The sequence below is a fragment of the Dromiciops gliroides genome, chromosome 4 (assembly GCF_019393635.1).
Source record: "Dromiciops gliroides isolate mDroGli1 chromosome 4, mDroGli1.pri, whole genome shotgun sequence".
Classification (NCBI taxonomy): Eukaryota; Metazoa; Chordata; class Mammalia; order Microbiotheria; family Microbiotheriidae; genus Dromiciops; species Dromiciops gliroides.
In genome coordinates this window covers 341835044-341854419 of record NC_057864.1, presented here as the reverse complement: position 1 = coordinate 341854419, position 19376 = coordinate 341835044, and the positions used below count along the sequence as shown (strand labels likewise).

The following is a 19376-nucleotide window of genomic DNA, read 5'->3' as shown; positions in this document are numbered from 1 at the left end:
ACAATAACACTCCTAATGTTCCTTGTTTCTTCTACCACATCTGTTCTTTTGGGATGTATTTCCACCTTTCCCCCTAGTTTAACCTTGGAGAGTTCATTTTTTTTTCTCACTCGTCTTGCTCCCTAGAAAGAGCACATAACTCTTCTTTTGACTTTATCCAGGTTTTACTGCTAAACACTGGAAAAATAAGTTGGTAAGCTAAAGAAAAATTGATGAATTTATGTCTTACCAGTTAATCTCTCTCCTGCATGCTAAGCAATGCAATTTAAGTATGGCACTTGAAGATTTACACAGCCTTTTCCTGACAACAATCCTGTGAATTGTACAAGTATTATTCTCTTCATTTTATGAATGATGAAATCGAAACTAGAGGAGATTATGACAATACCAAAACCATGTTTCAAACCTAAGTCTCTAACTCCCAGTCCAACAGTCAGGCACCTCACATACTCCCTCCTCCCTATCTTCTAGATCTTGCCCTAGACTCAGCACCAGCCACATACGGTGCCAACTCCTGGGCTGTCCTGTGGTTTCCTAGGTTTCTGGGTAAAGGTTTGAGTTGAAGAGGTATGAGATATCCCAAGAGTTTTCTGGGCTCTTTGTACAATGGCCATCACTCATGGATTAGTACTTATATTTTTATGTATAGAACTTGGTTCCAATTGTAAGCTTCTCTCATGCTTGGTCTGTGTAGAGAAATTAACCAAGATGACCTTTGTCAAAGGAGGCACGACCTTAATATGGCTCCTGCCAGGCTTTCTTAACAAACTCAGTTTGTGAAAGGTCCAATCAAATCCTCTGAACTAAGTGATGGAATTTATTCTGTACAAATCTAGAGACTTGCATCCTTAGTTATGATTTCTGCAAATCACAGTTGGTGCTGGCAGGAATAATCAAGTCAATTCAATAATCATTTCTTAAGTGCCTGATATTTTCAGAGCTCTCTGCTATGCTAGAAGAGAAAGACGACATGGGGGCGGGGGGAGCAAAAAATGCACAAACGACTTTATTATATAACATTCTATATAATAAATAGATTAAAGGTTTGTTTTAAAAAAAAGTGTTAGAGGACACCTAAGTGGGGATAGCTTCATGGAGGATATGGCATTTGTTGGCTTTCATTGGTAGGATAATCTAAAAGGCAAAGAATGGAAAGAGAGAATATTCCAGGCATATGGAATAGGTTAAAGGCAAAGAAAAGAGAAAGTATGAGGCATATACAGTGAACAAAGAGTAATTTTCCTTAATCTTAATAGTTTCCTTTGAAATAATCTCCACTTTATCCTAAATAGATATTGTTTGTTTGTAGTTCTTTTCATGCTGTTTCATTAAACTGAGCTCCTTAAGGGTAGGGACTTTTTTTTTTTTTTGCCTTTATATGCCCAGCACTTAGCATGGTAACTGGCACATAGTAGGTACTTAATAAATGCTTATTGATAACTTGGCAACAAAGAAAATCTAATCTGTTATAAGGGTTTCCTAACAGTTGGGGCTACCCCAGGATGATTAAGTCACTAAGTCATATCCCAAAGTTACTTACTTTGAGGACTAAGTAACTAAGTGACTAAGGCTGCCTAAGGTGGTAGTGGGTTCTCCCTCATAGACATCTTCAAGCAGTGGCTTTTTAGTCATGTTGTGAAGGGAATTCTTGTTCAAGTTAGCCAGGGTTATCCTAGAAGCTTTCTGAAGTCCCTCCCAGCACTGAGGTTCCATGTTTCTGAGTTTAAACTTTATATGTCAGAGAAAGCAACTGAAAAATTCTGAGCAAAGAATTTCTTCATACCAAAAAAATGAGTCTAGGCCAGTGGCAAATTAGAGTGGAGAGAAAAGGGTACAGAAATAGGATTACGTGTGTGTGTGTGTGTGTGTGTGTGTGTGTGTGTTGGGGTTAAGTAACTTGCCCAGGGTCACACAGCTAGTAAGTGTTAAGTGTCTGAGGCTGAATTTGAACTCAGGTCCTGAATCCAGGGCCATTGCTCTATCCACTGTGCCACCTAGCTGCCCCAGAAATGGGAGGCTTTGAGTATTGACAGTATGTAGTAAAAGGTGTGTAGCAATTGGAAGAGAAAGGTTGGGGGAGAGGCTTTTTATGAGAGTATGGAGGTAGAATTGACAGGACTTAACATTTCTTATTGTATTTTGTTTCACGTGTGTAAAAGACTGTGCTAAGTGCTGAGTGAATAAGTGGATATGAGTGTTAAAGGAGAGAAACAAATGGAAGATAATGCTAAGGTTTCAAAGCCATGTATTAAAAGTTTTATTTCAAGAAAAGAAGGATCAACAAATGTGATCCACATGTGTACATAAATTATACCAACCCCAATTCCCCCAGGTCCCAGACTCAGTATCTTCAAGTGTCTCAGACCCAAAGTAAGAAAGGTTTCCTACAAGTCATAGTTGGGAGCCTGTCAGAGGAATCCCAGAGGGATCTGCTTCAGTCAGTGTCTACCTCCCAGTTTCCTGCCCTCCACTGGCTTTGCTGTATCCAGCTAGTAATTCCTTGTGTTGTACTTACCAGTTGTCATTCTCACTTTTCAACAACTGGAGGACTTGAGGCTCTGCTGTTAGAGCTTAAAGCTGCACTAAGATTTTTTTGTACACTTTGTATAAGAATGATGTTTAAAATGTTGATAGAACTTTACCTTTGGCAACATATGGCTCCCTGTTTTGTGCCTTGCTTGATAAGAAGAGGATTGTTGGCTTAGAGGTAGCTATAGCTACAGACAGAATTGTCTGAAACCCAAACAAATGAACCCTGCTCCCAAAAGTGGCCCTGGAATCTTTTTTTTAAGTTCCTGATATTTTCTTAGCTGTAAGATGAAGGGTTTGGCTAGATAATCTCTCACAGTCCTATCAGCTCCAAATCCTATGATCTATCTGTTTATTTAGCTCATTTACTTTTCTTGCCACAGTAAGTGAAATATGTTTCACCTGATCCCCCGGATGATGTAACACAAGACAAGTGATGTACTTTCATAGGCTTTATATCAAGGTGCAGGGCAAGCAACTACTTGCCTCTTCATTGCCCAACCTGGCCCCCCAAGACATACACAGGTACACATGAGAGAAGATCATAGGATTTAGAACTGCAAAGGGTATTTTAGACAGGAGAGGTGTCAGAAGTAGCAATAAGGGGTAGTAGAAATGAATAATGGAATAAGAGGCAAGAGACCTGAGTTTTATTTCAGTTCTTTATATTTGGTTTCTTAATATTATTTTAAATATATATTTTTTAAGAGGCAGCTAGGTGGCGCACTGGATAAAGCACTGGCCCTGGATTCAGGAGGAACTGAGTTCAAATGCAGCCTCAGACATATATATATATATATATATTCTTTATATTTAGTTCCTTTCAAAGTGTGACTTTGGACAAATGACTTCACCTCTCTGAGCTTCAGTTTCCTTAAACTGAGACTGATCCCTCTAAATGGGCATCATAATATTTGTATTAACAACTTCACAGGACTGTTGTGAGGATTAAATACCTCCTGTATGACAGTGGCATCCAAAGTCATCCCCTCTCCCAGATGTTAGTTGGTTTGTGTTCCCAATGACTACAAGTTCCTTTTGCTATTATCAATAACATATCAGGAAGGTAAATCTGCAACAATGAAAATCAAAATGTTCATAATGCAGAATCGAAATGTTATCTGAACATATTTGGAATATGTGCACATTTTTCATGATGGGCAGTTTTGTATCTTTTGTGCAACATAAAACTATTTCCTTTATTTCAGCTTCAATTTTTTGTTCCTCAGTGGAATTTATAAATAAATTCACAGTTTTGTCACAACTTAACTTTTAAAAATTTTATTGCATTGACCAAAAAATTTCACATTTTTCCTCTGAAATACATTAACCTCCAAATTGTTAAAAAGTTTATTTTTTTTTAAAAAGTTGCAAATAAATCTACATTCACTTGCATATAAAAATTGGTTACAAATTATACTCTTAAAAACAGTCATTAAAAATGTAAAATAGCAAATATTAAACTACAGAGTATTATAGGATCAAATTCAGCATATAATTCAGCATAGTGATCTATATTTTAAACAACCATTATGCCCAAAATAGCATCCTGTATAGGCAGTGAGAGAAGTAGGGCTACACTGTGATAGACAGCATGTACCTGTAATAATAGTATTTGGTGGCTTTCTATGGTCAAATTTTCCTACTAATTTAAAGATATATAGAATAAAACACATTCTCAGATAATATAACAAAACAAGATAACCAATATGAAAACTCATTATAAAAGAAGCCTAAAATCAATATTTAAAGTCAAAACTATTTTCCTTTTAAATAATACTGCAGGTTTCTGTTTATCCTAGTTCTAGCCTTTGAGTTAAACAAAGAGACAGAACTACAAAAATACACTTTCATCCAAGCATGTTCTATGCCAAAGCTTCTTAAACTGTAGGTTGCAGCCCCATATGGAGTCCCCACTGAATGTGGGGGTTGCAAAAAATTCGGCAACAGTAAAAAATTATATATACCTATTTTATAGACCTATATCCCCAGGGATGTGTAGAAGTTTCTTGGGCGAAAAGGGTTTGCAAGTGGAAACAGTTTAAGAAGTCCTGTCCTATGCCAGAGTTACACCTCAGAAGTTACAATGTTTGTTGTCATTAGCATCATTAGGTTGAAAAGGCTTGTTTTTCCCTTTCACCCACAACCTAGTAGTAAGAATAACAGTTGTATTAACTGGTTAAAACATGAAGGTACAGATTTGGAACACCTGCCCTTTCTGGGCCCTTGGAATGTGTAATACGTGGAATGTATATACAACCCTTCACTGAGACATTGTTTGCCCACGGCAAAGGAATGGGAGCTCTTTGAGGACAGGGACTGTCCTTTGCTTTTATTTGTTTCCCCATAACCTAGCAAAGTGCCTAACACATAGTAGATGCTTGATAAACACTTACTGACTTACCTCAAAAGTTTGGCAGGCAAACCCAAGGAATTAAACTGACATCAATTGTCACTGGGGGATGAAACAGTTAGCAACAGCTCTTAATAATCACTAACTTGAAAGCTCCTGACCATTATTCTTAACTTGATACAGTTACCACTAGTCAAAAGGTCAAAGGACAGTTGGGAAATGCCACTATGAATAGGAATTTAGATATAATAATACAAATACACCTCCAAGTCCCGAGGGTGGGGGGAGGAGGGAATATATTTGTTCAAGTTTGGGAAATGAGTACTAATAGTATTTTAAATTACTTCTTGATAATATACATATACATGTATATATATATATATATATATGGATATATCCATATACATGTATATGGATAGAGAAAGCTAAAGAAATCATTTCACAAGCCCACAGTTACATAGCATCTTTCTTCAACTTTACTTACACTAAAGTACCAAATTTGTACCAACAGTGTACCAGCTTTAGTTGATATACTGGCACAGGGCTTTTTTCTTGGCAATCATTCATTTGAACACAGTTTGACTACAAAGATCATGCATCACTTTTTAAAATGTGAATGTAGTGATTCCATGAATGTCAGAAGTTTAAAGCCAATGAATATTACATAGTAATCTATACATATCTGAAAACAGGTAATAGTTTGTAGCTAAAGCTTCCCTCAAGTCTAACAGGTGGAAATATGCTATACAATACAATATAATATAATACAGTTACAACACAATATAATACAATACAGAGATACACTTGGTTAGAATGGTATTTTGCACCTGACATGCTTAATTTTCTGCTATTATGCAAAGTAGAACATTTTAAAAGGAACATTAAATTCAGCACCAAACTTAATCTAATCTTTCTTTGGTTAAAAAAAAAAAAGGTTGATCATTCATAAGCCAAGCACACAATGAAAACATGACCTGTAGGATTATTTTTTGTTCTGTTTTTGCAGAGAAATTCTTTAGTCAAAATATAATACTAATAATAGACCTTTGTTCCCTGAAATAAGTTAATGCCAGCTATATATTGGAAAGGGAGTTATTTGGATCCATTGCTGACACTTTAGCACATGTACCAGAGGGATTTTTTAAGTCAGGAAAAGTATATAATAAGATTTTTGTTTAAACACTTTAACATATTTACAAATTTTGGGGGGGGTGGGGCAATGAGGGTTAAGTGACTTGCCCAGGGTCACACAGCCAGTAATTGTCAAGTGTCTGAGCTACTCCTGAATCCAGGGCTGGTGCTTTATCCACTGGGCCACCTAGCTGCCCCATAGTTACAAATTCTTGACAGAAATCCTCTTTATATCACATCACTTAAAAATCACTAATTAGATGCTCTGACATATTTGCACAGAACTAATTTGATTAAACAGATTTTTATAGTCATTTCCAATAAAATGCATTCTTAACTAAAGTTCAGTGCTATGAAGAAAGAAACCTTTCTTTTTCTTATCCCATTCATACTGAAAGATGAGAGGAATTCTTTAATTGGATTGAGTAATGGTAACCCACCACCTGCACAAATACAGCATGCTTACCAATAGTAATTTTTTAAAGGCACCAGGAATAAAGACAGTCATTGCCATGATTCCTGGCCCACCTAGGAAAGGGGTGCTTGCTTCCCAAAGGGAGATGCCAAAATGATTAATAAGGCACAACCTTGGTCACTTACTTTCTATTCTCCTAGCAAAGGGTAACAAATTACCAAGTATAATCTGCCACTAACAATTTTCTCATTGGCAATACAATTTTATGAATGAGTCACTAATATGTTATGTTCATTGATTAGCTCTTTCCTTCAGTTAATTTCAAAGGCCATGGTAGGTGATATACCTTTCTTTATCCCTATTTTCATTTTCTAAAATGGGTCAGTCACTAACACTTATAAAACACAGCCTTCTGATGTTTGGGTGACTATAATGGCATGCATACCCTTGCTCCACTTTTCTTAAATTGGTCAACAAAATGTGAAGCTTTCTTTAAGAATTTCTTCTAATGAAGTCAAATCTTATAGAGTCAGCTTGATTCTGTAAGCTGAGGTAGTCAATAATGATTGTCAATGATTAAGTACTGAGAAAAGGTTATATTTAAGTCCCAATGGCTAAATTGATAAGATATAACATTCTAATGCACTAGTTTAGCTTTCAGACGTGAGGTAAATCTATACTCTTTTCTAACGTTAGTCTTTAAAATGCTAACCCTAAGGCATTCTTTACAAAAAAGAGGAATGTCTCCAGAGGTGTGGTAAATGAGAATATAAAAAAGGATTTATCAGAATCCTCTGAATGTATTTCTACTACCATAAAAGCACATGCTTCTTTAAAAAAAAAAAAAACAAACCCAAGTTTTCCATGTTCTTTTCAAAACCAAAGCTTGTTTTTATTCTAACAACCAAGTTTTAAATCAAATTTGCACAACAAAAGTGTGACACTGAATATTTTCATGGATCTTTCTTTTCTCAAGAAGTGTTGTCTAGCATTTGTCAATGTATGATTATGCAATTTGCATGCCAGCAATGAAAATAGCTATGAACATTCCCTTTTGTTGCTGAAAAAAGCATAAGGCAAAGCAACATTTTCTCTGACTTAGTTTCTCACAAAGCATTAGCCTCTAATATAAACAAAATGCCAAGGAATGTTCACTATTTACTATTCACTATTATTTCAGAGGTAAGTACAAAACTACAAATTGCAAATCAAATAGTCCCAATTACTGCTATCAACATCACTGCTTTTTGGCTGCCAGAAATATTCTAAATCTTGGCCACTGGCCATCCATAAATCCTCTTTACCAATACAACTATTGACCCAAAAAGCAATGCTTGTAATCAATTACCAAACTACTGAAATTTCCCCCCAAGGACTGAATACTATATTACTATTTGAAATTTTTTCTTTTTTTTTTTTTTTCTTTTTGCCGGGCAATAGGGGTTAGTTAAGTGACTTGCCCAGGGTCACACAGCTAGTAAGTGTTAAGTCTCTGAGGTCAGATTTGAACTCAGGTCCTCCTGACTCCAGGGCCGGTGCTCTATCCACTGCGCCACCTAGCTGCCCCACTATTTGAATTTTAAACAAATGCAGATGATGCTTTTTTTTGTTGTTAATAGTACTACTGCAGGGGAAGCTGTCATAATTGGTTGGCAAAGCTAATAGACACCCCACAATTCTTTCAAATTATAATTAAAACTTCTTTTTTGAAAAGTATTTTGTTTTAATTAGCCAAGATCCACCTTTTCAGTCTCCCACCTCAGCCCTGAGAACACAAGAAAAACAAAACCCATTGCCCTTCTGTTCCTCACAAACACATTTCTAACAAAAATGCCCTCTAATTTGCATACCAATAACACTGAAGGTTCAAGTATTACAAATGACCATATTTCTTTTTAAAATTCAAAATAAAGCTTCATTTAAAATTATTTTTCTATTATGAAAGTTACTAAAGCTTTAAGTTAACTTGTACATTTACAATTTGTTCTTCTGAAAAATATATGAGTTGATGCTAAGACACTAGGACATCCATTCACTGTGGAATAGAATTTAGCATAAGCTCCACCCACCTGGGATCCCATTCAAGGGAATTTAGTTACTGATATAGTTAAGTCCAACTTTCTAAGGACAAGGTTATGGATCATAGGATTTGGACCAATTCCTTCACTTTACAGATTAGAAAATGAAGGCGCAAAAGTTTAAGTGATTGCCCAAGGTCACAAAGTTTTAACAAGTTAGTAGAACTCAGATTTAACTATGGGCCCCACCCACCTCTGATTTCAGATACAGTACTCCTTCTTTTATACAAGGCAAGCTGCAATAGGATATAATAAAAGCTATCATTGATATGAGACTTAAAGGTTTACAAAGCCCTTTACAAATATTATCTCATTTTATCCTCATAATTTCTAGTTAGGTACATTTTACGGATGAAGAGCCTTAATCAGAAAGAAATTAAGTGACTTGCCCAGGGTCACATGGCAAATAAGTGTATGAGACAGGATTGGAACTCAGGTCTTCCTGACTGAAATTCTAGTGTTCTAGTATACACTGTGCCACTTAGCTTCCTTCTATACCAGGCTGCTTCTCATAAGGTGGCTACAATGGGACATAAAAATTAAAAGCAAAAAAACACTATTGGAAAATATTTACACCAAGAGCTTGTCTTTTCTCTCACCAAGTGTATCATGAAATTTTGAAACTATATAACTTTGGAACATTTAAAAATATTAATAAAATGCATATCTTCTATGGTCAACAAAAAACATGTTGACAACCTAGATCTTTCCTTCCTGCAAACAGTTTAATGGTTTAATATTTAAGTTTCTTTAATAATAAGACCAGTTTATACTGATCGGTCATTATTATTCATTTCAATTTTTCGTAAATTAAATTTTGGAGTCCTCTAGCAAACTCTATCATGGTTGGATAATCAAAGACAAGATCAGAAACCTCAAAATCTGAGGCATTAGTAATGGAGTCTTAGCAAAGCTCAATGTGTGTAAGGATACCACTAGCAATCATTTTTTGAGGGAAAAGGAGAAAGGAAAATAAGAGATTATCAACAGAGGAAAGAGAGGTGTCTGTGGTTAAAAAGTGCACCACCACCTGCTTCACTGCTAACTCAAGAAATAGGTTTATTAAATCAGGTCTACTGAATTAAAAAAAACCAAAAACTCAGCTTTCTAATGAGCTAATATTAAGGGCCACACATATGTAGGAAATGTAATATTGACAAAAAGGAATAGTATGTATGGGTTCACAGCATCACCAATAATATTTAGGTATTAAAGAAACCTTGGAGAACATTTAGAACTGGAGTTGTAAAACTTTAGTGTATCATGACCCCTTTTGGCAGTCTGTTGAAACCTCTGGACATAATGAAACCTCAAAATAATATCTTTAAGTGAATAAAATAAAACACATAGGAATACAAAGAAATCAATTATATCAAAGGTCCGATTTTTTTCTTTGGTGGGACAATGAGGGTTAAGTGACTTGCCTAGGGTCACACAGCTAGTGTCAAGTGTCTGAGGCCATATTTGAACTCAGGTCCTCCTGAATTCAGGGCCTGTGCTTTATCCACTGCACCACCTAGCTGCCCCCAAGGTCCAAATTAAAAACAAAAACCAAAAAAACATTTAAGAACCCCTGATCCAAAACAATCCTCTCATTTCCTAGTTGACAAAGTGAGGGACTAGAGAGGTCAAATAACTGCCCATGGTCACACACAGCAGTAAAGCAGCCAAGCTGAGGTTCAAACCTAAGTCCTTGAAACACTCAGATCCAGTCACTCTTCCCATTATAACACCCTGTCTCATTTACAGGCTAAATGGGGGTAATTGTGTCAGAAAAAAACAACATAATGGACTTTGTATAAATATAATTTTTTGTTTGTTTTGTTTTTTTGCGGGGCAATGGGGATTGTGACTTGCCCAGGGTTACACAGCTAGTAAGTGTCTGAGGCCGGATTTGAACTCAGGAACTCCTGAATCCAGGGCCGGTGCTTTATCCACTACGCCACCTAGCTGCCCCCTGTATAAATATAATTTTAAAAAAACAGATTCATTTAAGACTAGATGAGACATGAAAATATTCTAGGGGGGGGGGGTCCATTGGCAATATAAATTTGTAGTTACTTTTGAGGAGAGGGCTACACCTGTGATTTCATTAGTCTAAGGAATTCCCAGGTTAGGGGACTACCTCTACAAATGCAAGTAAGCCCCTTTTCTGTAATTTATGCTGTTAAGAGAGTTGCCTAATATGCATAACCTATATATCCATATCAAATTGCTTGCCTTCTTAATGTGGGGCCCGCGGGGGAAGAAAGGGAGGAAGGTTGAGAATTTGGAACACAAAACTAACAAACAGATGTTAGAAATTGTTTTTACATATAATCGTGGGAAAATAAAATATTACTTATTTTTAAAGAGAGAGTTGCCTAGAGTACTAAAAGGTTAAGTTAAATTGCCTAGGGTTGCATATCTAGCATGTGTCAGAGGAAGGCCTTGAACCCATGTTTTCCTGGCTTTGAGGCCAGCTCATGATCCAATATGCCACACCATCTTATACTTTTGAGAGTAAAATAGAGAAAAAAATAAACATGCCCTAGAACAATGAACCCATTACCAGTAATTTGATACCAGTAATTTTTCAGACTTAAAGAGGCATATTGGGCAGCTAGGTGGCGCAGTGGATAAAGCACCAGCCCTGGATTCAGGAGGACCCGAGTTCAAATTCGGCCTCAGACAGTTGGCACTTACAAGCTGTGTGACCCTGGGCAAGTCACTTAACCCTCATTGTCCCACCCCACCCCACAAAAAAGGCATATTTTTATGAATGAGAAAGACATTTTAACTCCCAACCATATTTAGCTTAAGTTGAAGCTAAATAGTCAAACACTAATGGTTGTGAGTAGTCATAAAAGGTTTCTCCAAGTTTGGGTAGAGCCTCACTAACCATTTGTAGATAGGTTCACTCTTTGTAAGGGAGCATAATATAACCTGTGATGTGACTTTTTTATGATAAATGGAAATTAAAGCTGGATGAAAGTCATGTCTGTATTTCTGAGGATGGAAAAAAGTCTTCATTTTTTTACTTTTATTATGTATGCAACAAAAATATGTATACAGAATAAATCTTACAATAGTGCTGTTCAAAGAATGCTACAACTAATAATCCAGAAGTCACAAAATCTTATAGAAGATTCTCTGGATCTCAGTAGTGTATTATGAAGGGATGACCCATTTTCTTCCCAAGCAACATTCATGAAAATAAAACCCTAATCCAGTAAAAAGAATTTTTATATTCCTTTGGTACCCACCATCCTGAAAGCGGACTTATTGTTGGGTAAAATCAAAGAACTTCTTTTCCCCACCTCACAATATGATTTGAACATTTGAGATGCCCTATCAGAGTTTTAAGGGAAAAACAACAGCAAAGAATTCTAGTGTTGGACCTTTTCCTAAATAAAAATGTCTCTGGATAAAATAAAACAAAACCAAAGCACAGTAGGCCATCTTGATGTAGTGTATTATTCTGTCTCACTTTAGAAATTAAAAAGCATTTATTTTGAGGGAAATCCTAAAATAATATCTCTTAGTTTGAAACTTTCATAAAGAATTTATCTCCATTTGTCATAACCTTTAACTTTTTCCTTAGTCTTTATATCTTAGACCATGCACACCTTGGGGCTACTTTATACATTTTCTTTCACTAAATAAGTTGTTCCTTGTAGAATTTAGCAGTTCTTATAATGATATAAAAGTGGCTTTTGTTCTTTAGTGAACAGTAACTTTTATTATACACTGATAATAATAAATTTTAAAAACATTTAGTTTATCAATGTTATACTTCCATTTTAGTTAATGCCATGATATAAAACTACATATATGCAATATACACACAAACACACAACATTGCTGAAAACTTATTCTTTTTATTACAAACATTTAAGTCATTTAGCTGTTTTATAATATGGAAAGTGGCAGGGGGAGAAGACCATTTCTTCAAGTTTTAATCAACTACTTCTTTCTCCAAAACCTAGCAAATTATAAAATAATAAAAGGTTTTGAAGCTTTTATGGAGTGAATTTTCTATTTTGTAGATAGCTAATTACTTTGTAAAAACTGACCAGTGAACTCTTGCTTGGTATAAAATTTTTTGGATTGTGCTCAAATCTTATGGTAATTGGAAAATAAGCTTTATATTGGCAACCTATATGGTTGATCTTGATCATGTAGTGTTTCTGTAGACCTCTCAAAAATATTTTTATAGGAATGTACCACTTCTCATTGCCAAAGAAACCTAACAGGACATGAATAAAGGGATTGTTAATTTATATACAATTATGCATAATTGTGAAATAGCTCTACCTATAAGTATCAGAGGGCAGTATGATCAAAGCATGTATGGTTTTTAACTGAAATATAAAGACAGAGAAAAAAGAGAAATAAACCAGAATTTTTAACAGAATTTTGCATAGACAAATTATATAAGTAATTGAAAAGTTATATAATAGGAATGAAAGTTTCAACTTAAACAACTAAGAGAATGTCAGTATGTTGTAAATTATTTAAAATTCTAATGAAAGTATCATATTTAATAGGTACACTTTGAATTCTCAAGTTTCCAGATAGCAAGTAAACTACTGAAAAAGAAGAAGAAAGCTACTGAATTTTTATGAAGTTTTATGGAAATAAAACTTCAACTTACAACCACACCTCCCTCCTCTCCAAAAGATAACAAATCATACATACAATTTATCATTCTATCACATAATTCTCCTGGCCAGAAGCAAGATGTGGAAGTAATATAACTTCTCTCATAGATAAGTTTGATTTGATTTTAAGCCTTGTTTTTCTAATACCAAAGTATCATCTTAGTACCTAAACTGAGAAGGGAGAAGGAGAATTGGAGCCATGTTCACTCTTCTCACTCCCTCTACCCTATCTTGCTCTCCTCTCCTTCCACCAGGATGGGCAAAATATTTGGTAAGTATTTAGAAAAAGAAAGAGCCAAATGGTACTTAGGAAAGGAAGAAAGGCATCTGGCAAATGCAGGGGATCTCCCTATGTGTGCAAAAGCTATCATGTATATCCAAAATTATTTGCATACAGAGTTAGGATTTAAGTACATCTTGAACATTAACTTGCAATTACCTGAACAAAAATTAAAATATGGACTAATCTAAGTCGACAAGAAAGTTTTGTTTTTGTTTTTAATGAGAATAAGTGATGAATCGGTTAGGATTTTATTTTTAGGGCAGAAGTGGCAGGAATGTTAATAGAAAGGGAATCAAGATAGAGAAAGAATTATGAATATATTTTTCCAGACAGTTATGAGTACGTAAGATTGTTTGACAAGTGATTTGGAATCACAGCGACCAATTACATTCAGAGAGAAGAGTTTAAGCAATTAGTTGTATTAGAAATAGAGAATGTCTACATGAATACAAGATTTCTGTCTATTTGTGCGTATACCTGCAGCTTGGTGCATGCCTAACATGCATCTAAAAAAAGATCAGTTTTGGGATCTAACAGATCCAGAAGAGCAAAAGAATTTAAAATACAAGTTATTGGGTTCTCTCTAATTCATTCTAGTGTACTTTAGGGTTGTGATTCAAAGTGTTTAGTTAATTTGAACTAGGATTTGTATTTTTAGACCCTAAAAATAACAGGCTATTCAAGTGTTAAAACACACTGTAGGCCCACAGTGGGGAATACAAAATGGAAGAAATGGCTGAATTCTGCACCACTCTGCTCCTAGGAGCACTGGAGACATTTGTGTCTCACATATTTAATGTGCATACATTTCAGCTCCTGCCCCAGGAAAGGCCTCTTTTGGCTCAAAAACAGGAATTCACACTGGAACAAGTACAGGATATTATGTGAACACATTTCATAACTTATCAGCAGCAAAGCATAGAATTTAAATGTCAATCTTCTGGGGAGGTCTAAGATCTATGCTTTATTTTTAAAAAATTATTTAACATAGCATAAAAAGTTAAAAACAGAGATACCAGAACTGATCAGTACCATAGTTTAGAGACCAAGCAAGATTTCTAGTCCTAATCAGACTGAAGCCCTTCCAGTGTAGCTTGAGGTATTTTATAATCTTTACACATGCTAAATAGCCTTCACAGTTTCCAGAATTTTATTTTCCTGTGAGAAGCCTAAATTTTTCTCTCCTAGACAAGTGTGATTTTATTTCAAGTCATATTTTTCTAGTACCAAAGTCCCTGCCCTCGGTCTCAGAAATGTCAGAAAGCTATTCAATGATAATTATGAAAGGGTTCTTGCTTGGTAAAGATCTTGTTTTACCATTCTAGTGCTAGTCGTATAATGCTATTAAAAAAAATAAAACAACTTCCAATTCATAAAAAAGAAAACTTGCTGTAACTTTGGAAAGCAAGTCCAGTCTGGCAGAAGCCGGGAGCATTAAAAAACAGGATCAGAGTCTTTCTTAATGATCCCAGGTGATCTTGGGAGCAGAGTGGTCTGGTTCTCCAACATTTTCTCCAGCTTTTCCCCTCCCGTGATGCTCATTTCTTTTTGTTTCCATCTTTCATGGATCCATGGGACTGAACAAAGCACAGCTCCTCCCAGTAGGGGTGGGACCCCGGCGAGGTAGAAGGCCACATCATAAGAACCTAGGTGGTCCCGGAGTAAACCTAAGAGGCAAAGAGGTCATCATTAAGAACAGATCCTTGAATCTGACTTCTGAGGGACCTTGGAGCTATCTAGTCCAGCCATCTCACTTTACATTCCTCACTGTAGCTTTCTGGGAAGGATTCTAATCTTAGTGGCTTGGGGATATACTATGTTTTCACTTATTCTTTCTTGCCTTCAAGAGGCTTTCAAATAAAACACATTTTTGAGAAGAGGGTGTGAACTGCAAAGCCTCAACTTAGATAACACAGAAGGGAAAACAATCTGTTATCTTTCTGTCATAAAAGCCTAATCTCTTGGGCTTTCTGGAACCTGGCTGTATACATCAGGCCCAATCCCTATGTAAAAGTGCCTATAGCAGATACAGCCATGGTAGTAAAATATAAAAAATTCCTGTCCTAAAGACCAAGAACATTCCAGCTTTATATTGCATATGGTATAAGGTGCCACTTCCTTATGGTGTCTTTTTTAATTTTTTAATTTTTTTTTTATTTTTGCAGGGCAGTGAGGGTTAAGTGACTTGCCCAGGGTCACACAGCTAGTAAGTGTCAAGTGTCTGAGGCCGGATTTGAACTCAGGTCCTTCTGAATCCAGGGCTGGTGCTTTATCCACTGCGCCACCTAGCTGCCCCCTTTATGGTGTCTTTTTAAAAAAACACATCGAAGAAATATGAATGCACTTCTTCAGTCCATTGTAGGGGGGGTGGCGCAGCAATGGGGGTTAAGTGACTTGGCCAGGGTCACACAGGCAGCAAGTGTCAAGTGTCTGAGGTTGGATTTGAACTCAGGTCCTCCAGAAGCCAAGGCCAGTGCTTTATCTGCTGCGCCACCTAGTTGACCCCCCCCATTGTATATTATAATACCATTTTTCAAGGAAAGGGAGAATCATTTACTGTATAGTCACTTTATTCTAAATATCACAGTAAATGCAATTATAAGGAGTTGAAGGAATTATTGGAAGGAGGAGAGGAAAAGAAACAAGTATATTTAAAGGAATATTCTAAGGTTTTTAAATTATGCCAAAAATGGCTCTATGACCTACCTATGTCCCTCCAAAACAATGATATTCCCTCCAGGATAACCTGTCGCTACCAATCAATTGCCTTATCAGTTAAGTAACTCAGTCAAAAAAGGGAATAAGTTAGGGGCAGCTAGGTGGCGAAGTAGATAGAGCACCAGCCATGGAGTCAGGAGTACCTGAGTTCAAATTTGACCTCAGACACTTAACACTTACTAGCTGTGTGACCCTGGGCAAGTCACTTAACCCCAATTGCTTCACTTAAATAAATAAATAAATGAAAAGGGAATAAGTTTAGTCTGACATGACTATGAGTGAGCATGTATTTTAAGGGTAAGTGAGCATGTATTTTAAGGGTTGTGAAAGAGGGGGATGTGTGTGATGAAGGCATGCTGGCTCTTTTTCATCTCTCCCATATATTTCCAAACTATCCCTTTAATAATATGTTTTAGACTTTTGCCAAGTATTAAAGTCATGCTCCCTAGCCTACAGTTTGCAGGCGCAATTCTTTTTCCTATTATTGTACTGTGCTACAATAAATATGATAGACCCCTGCAAGGCCTATTCAGTGTTATTTTTGCCTATCCTACATGAGCCCAGATTATTGGTACTCACTGAAGTCTTATTTCTATGTTTTATAGGTTTTCTTTTTATCTTTTAAATTTTTTATTTTCAGTTTCAAATTCTTTCCCTCCCACCCAGTATTAGTTTTCTGCTCCCTTGTTTTCAGTCTCTCATTTTAAATTCCTCATTATTTTAGAGTATCTGTCCTGTTGTATTGTTCTATCTTCTAATTTGCTTCTTATAATCTTTTCTGGGCTTAAAATTTGTGATTAAAATAGGATTTAATAGTACCTGAATAAGACTGTGAAGGGCTTTCCTATGAGTAAAGTACATAAACTTTAGGGTATGTACTTTGTGATAAAAATTTTGATGGCTGAGAGACCTCTTCTTGGTTACTTCCTGGTCTTTAGCTGTGTTTGGTTAGCTGAGCTTCACCATATATTGTTGAACCTGATATTATTCTGTCACATTCTTAAAGTAACATTATGTGAAAATTTATAAGCATTTTTCAAAATGGACCAAAACCTTCAATTTATGAAACTGCACATATTGAGGTAAATTACATTTTTTAAACACACTAAATGTGTCCTTTTCAATGAGGTAGTCCTTTATAAAAAATGAAGTGTAGGGGGTGGCTAGGTGGCGCAGTGGATAAAGCACAGGCCCTGGATTCAGGAGTACCTGGGTTCAAATCCGGCCTCAGACACTTGACACTTACTAGCTGTGTGACCCTGGGCAAGTCACTTAACCCCCATTGCCCCGCAAAAAAGAAAAAAAAAAGTATATTTTTTACTTTTCAAAATACTCATCTTTCAAGAATGAAACAATAACCAAGGTCTCCCCCTATAGGATTAATTACTGTGGGAGGCTGTTTGACCTAGCCCTCAAGCTCCAAGGGCTTTTAAAATTAAGCAGGTAAAAAAAATTATCGAGATGGCAGCATGACCCAGTAGATAAGGACTAGTCTCAGACTTAGATGACTTGAGTTCAAGAATAAACCCTGGGGGGCAGCTGGATGGCCCAGTGGTTAAAGCGCCAGCCCTGGATTCGGCAGTGCCTGAGTTCAGGTCTGGCCTCAGACACTTGACACTTGCTGGCTGTGTGACCCTGGGCAAGTCACTTAACCCCCATTGCCTGCAAAAAACAAAAACAAACAAAAGAATAAACCCTGGTTCATGTCCCTGAATCTTGGCTATTTGACCAAAGGTAAATCACTTAATTTCTCAGTGTCCCAGACAACATAAGCCTATAAATTACAGAGCAGATGATTTGCATTGGGAGAGGGAGTTTACACATTTAAAACTTCCCTACACTGATGTGATCAAGGCCTGGATAAAACTTTAAAAAACAACTATAGGACATGAGGTTTTAAAAAATGATTTGAGGAGCAGCTAGGTGGCTCAGTGGATAGAGCACCGGCCCTGGATTCAGGAGGACTTGAGTTCAAATTTGACCTCAGACACTTTACACTTACTAGCTGTGTGACCCTAGGCAAGTCATTTAACCCCAACTGCCTCACCAAAAAATAAAAAAATTTTTTTAAATGATTTTATTATATTTACTATCACACTATATGTATGTATATATATACATATATATACATATATATGCATAGGTGTATACACACACACACATATATATATGTACATGCATTTTATTTATACATAGGTATTTACAGGTTGCCCTTCTTATTAGACCAGGACTATGTCCTAGAGGACAGGTTTTGTTTTTACTTTCTTTCAGTGCTTAGCACATTGTAGATACATAGTAAGTACCACAATAGGTAATTATATTACATATAATACATGTGAAATCAAAACTATTCTAATTATATAACATTTTTTGGATGTCATTTTGTTTTCAATTATTTTCATTTATTACATGTAATATAATTACCTATTATGGCTAGGGGCCTCAAAAGGTTAATGTGGCTCTGCTTCCTCTGAATTATTATTATTATTTTTTTTGCAGGGCAATGGGAGTTAAGTGACTTGCCCAGGATCACACAGCTAGTAAGTGTCAAGTATCTGAGGCCAGATTTGAACTCAGGTACTCCTGAATCCAGGGCTGGTGCTTTATCCACTGTGCCACCTAGTTGCCCCCCCCCCCGAATTCTTAAGAGTCTCTTTTCTCCTATCCCACTAGAATATGCCTAACAATTATGTATAAAACTAAAATTTATCTGTCTCTACTTTCAGTCTTACTAAGAGTGTTCAGATAATGGCAAACATAAAGGCAAAATATTGCTGATAGCTGGTCAGTTAGTGGTGATGAATTTGGATATAAATGGGCCATTTCAAAGGAAGCAAAAGTAAAGAAATAATTATCTAAAGATAACGAAATACCATGCTATATTTACCTGCAATGGGTGGGCCCACAGTCATAGGTATAGACATGAATCCAAGCAGAAATCCTATGGCTTGGGAGACATCTTGGGCACCAACTAACTCAAAGGCAATGGGAGCCATGATAGAAATGAAGCATCCATCAAAGAGACCCATGAGGAGACAGACAGCTATGAGTGCCCCAAAGACATTACACAATGGAATCATCATAGACATCAGGCCAATGAATAAAAAGGAGATCACCTAGGGAGAAAACAGAATGTCACTAGTAATTATAAGGATGAGAAAATATTACCTTCAATGAGTTGCTTTAAATCCTGGGGCTACAGATGAAGATTTTTTTTCTTATACAC

The 19376-nt window shown here is 36.2% G+C and overlaps 1 protein-coding gene across 1 annotated transcript in view; it reads right to left on the bottom strand.

Annotated features, from left to right (window-relative positions):
* Positions 1-11228: 11228 nt before the first annotated feature.
* SLC16A10 (solute carrier family 16 member 10) overlaps positions 11229-19376 on the bottom strand; it is a 147802-nt gene continuing 139654 nt past the window's right edge. Inside the window, exons 5-6 of the mRNA XM_044005311.1 lie at positions 19038-19266; positions 11229-15099 (exon numbers count right to left, since the gene is read on the bottom strand). Coding sequence (XP_043861246.1) covers positions 14867-15099; positions 19038-19266 — 462 coding nt within the window. The 3' untranslated portion in view covers positions 11229-14866. The remainder of the gene's footprint in view (positions 15100-19037; positions 19267-19376) is intronic.